The 6984-nt window shown below is 36.2% G+C and overlaps 1 protein-coding gene across 1 annotated transcript; it reads left to right on the top strand.

The window, feature by feature from the left end:
* Window positions 1-215: 215 nt before the first annotated feature.
* On the top strand, window positions 216-5564 carry LOC112034554 (photosystem II stability/assembly factor HCF136, chloroplastic). Its single transcript, XM_065775453.1, has 6 exons — window positions 216-682; window positions 782-1017; window positions 1317-1447; window positions 2875-3007; window positions 3817-3939; window positions 5415-5564. Exons 1-6 carry the CDS (start codon window positions 358-360, stop codon window positions 5547-5549), a joined length of 1083 nt encoding a protein of 360 aa, XP_065631525.1. The 5' UTR covers window positions 216-357; the 3' UTR covers window positions 5550-5564.
* Window positions 5565-6984: the final 1420 nt, after the last annotated feature.

The raw sequence follows: 6984 nt of genomic DNA, 5'->3' as shown, positions 1-6984 counted from the left end.
TTATGCATTTGTGGGTATATTAAATTTTTTTTTGGGAACATCTTATCTCATCACACTTCTAAGTTTTTCAATGATTGTAAAATGCATAAACCTAGAATTGAGATGAATAGAAAGTAATATTTAAAAAACAATAGAAAAACAGCTAAGCACGAGTGTGAAATAAATTTATTATTTTATTTTTAAGGGAAGTGATGAGATTTATGCATCTGTTTGTGAAATCTAATACTGGGAAATGAAACGACCACGTATTGGTAATCAACTCACAGACACACAAAAAAGAAGAAGAGCGGAGGTCTATCCTATCGAGTAGAAAGAGTATCCGCGAAGCGAAGAGCAGTTAAAACAGAAAAGGAAAGAATGGCAAAGAATCTGTTGCAAGTGAGCGAGCAGCTCCTAATCCTAAAGCCTCCGAGCAGCACTATCACAAACCAACAAAGGCAAAAGCAAATAAAAATACAATGTTGTTTGAATCGGAGACAATTCATATCCCAAACAAATATGGCGGCCTCTTCTGTTTCAATATCTGTACTACTACGTCTACTAGTACCAGAAGCAGCAGTAGCAGCAGCAAAGTCCCAAGATGAAGAAGACTCTCTTTCCGATTGGGAAAGAGTGTATCTCCCCATCGACCCTGGCGTCGTCCTTCTCGATATCGCTTTCGTACCTGACGACTTTAATCACGGTTCCTACTTCTTTCTTTGTTATATATATATATATATATATAATCACTTTCCAAACCAAAATTGCCATTAGTTCCTTTTGTTTGTTGTTGTGTGCTTAGGTTTTGTACTGGGGACTCGCCAAACCATTTTGGAGACCAAAAATGGTGGAAACACTTGGGTTCCGCGTTCCATTCCCTCAGCCGAAGATGAAGATTTCAACTACAGATTCAATTCCATCAGCTTCAAAGGAAAGGAGGGATGGATTGTTGGCAAACCTGCTATTCTTTTGTACACTTCCGATGCCGGAGACACCTGGGAAAGGATACCTCTAAGCTCTCAACTTCCCGGTGATATGGTAATCCTCTTCTATTTTCATGATACTAGTCACACACATGCCAAGAATCGACACTCTCTTTGTCAATATGTCGGCTAGCTGGTCTCCAGTTTTCACATAACGGTTGATTTTCTCCTTTATAAAGTGATAGTCAATCTTATAATTTACAGTCCTATTAGTATGTGCAATGTTTGTCACAGGCTCCTTGCAATAAGCCATTCAGCTATTTATCATTTCTTTTTCTAAGGGAAACCGAAGTTTGTGTTTATCATTTAAAGATTGCAACCGTATAGTAGGTGACTTCGTTATAACATATGCAGGTATACATAAAAGCAACTGGAGAGAAGAGTGCAGAAATGGTGACTGACCAAGGTGCAATATATGTTACTTCAAATAGAGGCTACAACTGGAGGGCTGCAGTTCAGGAAACAGTGTCAGCTACTCTTAATAGGTGTGTTTCTGCTATAATATAAGATAGTCTAACTGTGTAAACTGTTTCCATTTGGAGGGTTTAAATCCTGTAATAAACTGTATACTCTTAATAGGTATGTCATGTAGAAAGAATTTTGACAGACAAATGTCAAAATCTGGTTCTCATACAATAATTGCTGCAACAATAGTAAGGATGTTCATTATAGTGGTGATGTTCTTTTCGTCAACAAACTCATGCTTCTAACTAAAAAAAATTCGTGCCTTTTTGTTGAAATTATGCCTTTCCTTTTATATGTATTGGAATAGAAATTGGTTTAATATATACAAGACTTGTGATGACTGATGAAGGTCATGTTATCAGGCTTATAATATAGAATGTAAAACTGTAGGGATAACTATTGTGAATATTGAGATGTTTGATAGCATTGTAAGACTTTTGGTAAATTGCAACATGTGCTAGAACTTTGAAGGAATTTTATTTCTTTAAATTGAATGGATTCTCTGATTATAAAAGTTAGTAAAGGTTCTTTGGTTGTAATGAAATAAGAGAAACCTTCCAAGAATTTGCACAAGTTAACTGGTGATGCAGTTTGAGGTGGAGTGCATGGTGGGGCAAAAGATAGAAAGGAGCATTTGGTTAGATCACCCATAAAAGAAAAATAGTGATGGATGAAAGCAAGTGAGATTTGTGAAGAATGTAATTGATATGATATAGGAGCTAAGTTCAAAGAAATTCAAGCATTGCTGGAGTGATTCTAGCTTATGTATTAACTCCTCCTGTTGTAAGAGCAAGCTAAAGGGTGAAATTCTGGGTTCAAGACCCATAAAGTGAGTGTGTAACTTACTGGTAAAAGATTTCAAGCATTGCTTGAATTGAAAGAGTTCAAGTCATGTCCCACATTGAGAACATAATGTGGCACTGCCACCATAAATGGGTGCAAGTGGGTTTTCAAAGGGATACTTGTAAAGACACCTCTTCATGATTGGATGAAGAGATTTGTTGAGTCATGAGTCCATAGACATAGACATTTCCTGTTGGATTTAGAATCCCGTGTTGATAGAATGAATGTTAAAGAGGTATGGTAGTTCCTATGTAAGAGCAGTAATTCCATATTAGTAAGAAGTGAAATTAAGAGCTGTGATGATCCTATAAATATGGTTGGTAGCATAAGTATTTGTGTATTCTACAAGAGGTGGAAGAAAATTTTTGTTTAGTGTGTTTGTGTAAGAGGTATACTGGGTTTTTGGGTTTGAGAGTATTAAGTTTCTGTGCTTGAAAATTGATAACTTTTAATCCACATCATTAATAGTAGATTTGATTGTTGACATGAGCAATTGGCCAAATCAAATCAATTTTTGTGTCTTGTTATACTGGTAGAAAAGTTAATAGAATGGCTTTAGTTTGGACAGGTAAGATGTTCACATTTTCTTCCTTTCCTTTTTCAGAACGGTTTCTAGTGGTATTAGTGGTGCAAGCTATTACACAGGAACTTTTAATACTGTGAATCGCTCTCCAGATGGACGGTATGTTGCTGTCTCAAGCCGTGGTAACTTCTATCTTACATGGGAGCCTGGACAGGTGAGGTCCTTCTCTGTTCTGATGCCATAGGGCTTTCCTACTCTTTACATAATGCTGTTACATGAGGCTTGCCTGCTTTTAAACCCAAATCAGATGCATTTTAAGGAGGGTTCTTTTTTTTTTTCACTGTTAGAAACATGAACATCTCGATAAATATTCCTAGTCTTGAGTGTAATATGTGATGAAACTCCAATGAGTTGTTTCATTCAGTGCAGTACTTGTCCAAGTGAGCAGCAATGTTGTTGCCCATTCGTATTTAGCATTATTATCTGAGGTTGTATGAATTGGTTTAATGCAAGAAGAGCATAACCTTAGAGGGGATTTGTTACAAACTGGAATAAAACGATAAAAATTCAATTGGCTTAGTCATTTACATAGGGACACATACTCTTCTCTTACTTTGTGAAGATGCAATTGAGTTATTTTTGACTAATCACATTAAAAATTCAATTAGTCGAGTTGAAATTTTAGTTTCAGTTGAGTCAAATTGTACTTAGAATTTCTATTTAGATCCTCACCTCAAATTTTGATATATTAGATCCTCACCTATTGTATGTCAGTCATCCACATTAGAGTAGGTGAGTAGTTATGATATTGTATATATATATATATATATATATCCATTCATCCCATTTTATTTTTACCTAAAATAAAAAAGTTGTCATTGATTTCCTTTCATTAGTTGCCTGTGTAAGTCATAGTTAAATTTATTGTGTTCTGTGGCTATTTATGTAAATGAGTACTGAGCTTCAAGTTTCATTTAAGGAAGTGCACTCAGATAGATAATCATTGCTTTTTGAAATTTTCAGCCGTTCTGGCAGCCACATAACAGAGCAGTTGCAAGGAGAATTCAGAACATGGGATGGAGAGCTGATGGTGGTCTTTGGCTTCTAGTTCGTGGAGGGGGACTTTATCTTAGCAAAGGCACAGGGGTAAGTAATGTGGGGATATCTTGTTCGTTAAGTTGTCCAATATATTTTAGATAAGAAATTTTATTTGTGTGCATGTGGTGATTTTCTATTGCTGTCATATTTTATTTGATGTAGCCTTATTCGGCTGCATCGTTCTGGTTATGTTGTATGGTCATCAGTGGGGATGTATTTTTATTAGAAATTTCTAGTTTATAGGAGGGAAATGGAATTTTGAGTTGAAAAAAGATGATTACATTCTGGAGGAAAAAAGGTTCAGTTGACTAACAACATGGGAAAGTGAAGATTTAATTTCTATGAACAAGCAAGTTGCCACTAGGAAAAGGCAAAGGAGCTTATCTTTATCCATTTAGTGATTGTCTCTGAGGGCATAAAGGTGAAAATACAAAAAGCAGAGGTAATTCTGATAACTATTCTGTTTGGTTTTGGTTACGAATGTCTTTGTCACTTTGTCAACTTTAAAAATAAGAGAGAGAGTGTGTATGTGTCTTGTTCTGCGAAGTACCAAAAAAATAACTCCAAGTACAACTGGTGAGTTTTCTTTATGCTATTCTCTTTGTACTTTTCCTAGGCTGAACGGCTGTCTGATTATAGGATTACTGGAGATATCTTACTCTAAATGCTAGGGACAAAGGGGAATGGAGCCATATCACTGAGTGCGCTTTTTGGACACAGGCCCTATTTATATTGGCACAGGACCAGGACTTGGAGTTAGCATGAATTCCTTAATAGCTAAAATATCATACTTGGACAGGGGTTTGATTTATTGCTTAGACGTTTAAAGAGTTCTATGTGATTATTATCGATATACACTGTTGTTCATCATTCTAGAATGATATAATTCATGGACATGGCATATACTATGGTGTGCTTTATTGATGCAGTGAGATAGTCACAAGAAGTAGAACATGTCTACTACTATGGTATGCTAGGCATGGAATTAAGCTGAAATAAAAGGAAATTTTCCCAAAAACTGAAAATTGAGAAAATTACCAGAAGAATACTACAAACTCTAGGAAACATCTTAGAACTGACAGAAACTTTTTCTAACTTTTAAAACCAAAATCAGGAGGAAACGTTACCATAAAAAAATGGAGGCCTAAACATAGGAATTTGGCCAAAAAGTGGCATAGGGCACAACCGTAAGACAATGAATTATTCCCTACACATCATTTCCCTTAAGGTTACCAAATTTCACGCTATTCTGCTACTGGAGGATTTCTATTGGTGCCCTTTCACTTTCCCAATTTCTTCCATTGCAAATTATCAGCTCTGGCTTGTCTGTTCTACATCATTTATGTACATTTACTATTTTTTTCCAGTTGTCAAGTTTGTGTCGTTGAATGTTATATTCTTTATATGGGTCTCTGGTACATTGATTTTGATGCAATTCTTTGCTTGTCGTTCTACTTCACCCCTCCACTTTCTCCTTTAATTGCTTATTGATGGATGTAGCAATTTTTAATTTTTTTTTTTAGGTAACAGAAGAGTTTGAAGAAGTTTCAGTTCAAAGCCGGGGTTTTGGCATTCTTGATATTGGGTACCGATCAGAGGTAACAATTTTCTCATTAGGTGGTGGTGTTATGATTATGTGCAGATCTTCAATGTCTTGAAATAAAATTAGAGTATGATCCGTATTATCTACTTTGCAATCAATATTTTTCAAATGAAGAGTAATTCTAATAAAGTCATGGATGATCAGAAACGGGTGTACCTTCTTTCATTTGAAAGCTGTATATAGCATTACTTCATGTACAAATGATTTATGAGAGATTCTATGTACAAATGGGTGGTTATGTATCAACTATTTAAACCAAAACCACAATCCCGCAACTGTCCTTCCTCTCTACAACCCCTCATAGAACTCATCTGCTAGAGACAACTGAATTGTACCATGTGTTTGTTCCAAGAGAACTTTTTCCTCATCTTGTAACTGTACTGGTAAAGCATCCTTGCCCTTTAGTACTCTCAGTAATCCTTATTGCACTAATAAAGTATGCATCTTTATATGCCATTAATCAAAAGCATTTTTCCCTTCAAATTTTCCTGTCTTGAATTTTTCTTTTCACAAAATATTTGTTGTCTAGCAAAAACTTAAGTAGCCCTATAATATCAGCTTCATCATTTGTTGTTGTCAGCAGAAAACAAACTTGTTAGCTGCGTAGATCCACCTACGACCTTCTACATACTGGAAAGCATTGATTTGATACTGGCTAGCTAAAACAGCATTCTCTTTTACAAGCTCCCATTGCACTATGTAATCCTCACAAAATTCAGATGGACAACATTTTCTTGAAATATCTAAATAAGTACGGTGGCACATTTAAGCTAGGGTGACATATATCTTTCACCTCTCTGAGGATATTAGACTCAGTAAACTCAATCAAAAGTCACATAAATGGCTGATGCCCTGAGGTTGAGGCCTAGTGGCAAAGGCTTACTCCTATATGATTTGGTTGGGGTCAACATGTTGAGATTGAAACCTCAAGGGTACAATGTTGGTTTATCAGGAAATCCACCCTGGTGGGCTTGAGGTTAAACTCTAGTTGAACCCACCAGAGGGAACACCTGCCGCCCCACATCCGTGTCTAGGACCTTCAAGCATTGATTCCTCAGCATGTTAGTGTTGTTGTGGACATGCCTATGCAGGATCTTCCAGGGAATGGTTGTCTCTCCTCCCCACACCCCCCCCCCCCCCTATAATTAAATTTGTAGTGTGCTAGGTCACTTCTCTCTCTCTCTCTCTCTCTCTCTCTCTCTCTCTCTCTCTCTCTCTCTCTAGGGCAATCTATTTTTATTAAAACAATCAACCAATAAATAGGTTTCATTGTATTAGCCCCCAAAAATGAAAATGGGAAGAAGAAGAAGAAGGAGAAGAGGTTTCATTGACAAGGCTCTATCATGATTTTGTCCTTTTTCTATCTTTTCTTTATTTCAATTTTAATGTTTATTTTCTAATACCACATATAGTCAATATTTTGAATTTGCCTAGCTCAGTTTTTCTAGTCTTACTACTAAAAAAAATTTCATTCACAAGGCCACGTCATG

The sequence above is a fragment of the Quercus suber genome, unplaced genomic scaffold (assembly GCF_002906115.3).
Source record: "Quercus suber isolate HL8 unplaced genomic scaffold, Cork oak 2.0 scaffold_8, whole genome shotgun sequence".
Taxonomy (NCBI): Eukaryota; Viridiplantae; Streptophyta; class Magnoliopsida; order Fagales; family Fagaceae; genus Quercus; species Quercus suber.
Note: the sequence above shows the minus strand (reverse complement) of the source record. Positions and strands in the feature narration are given on the sequence as shown.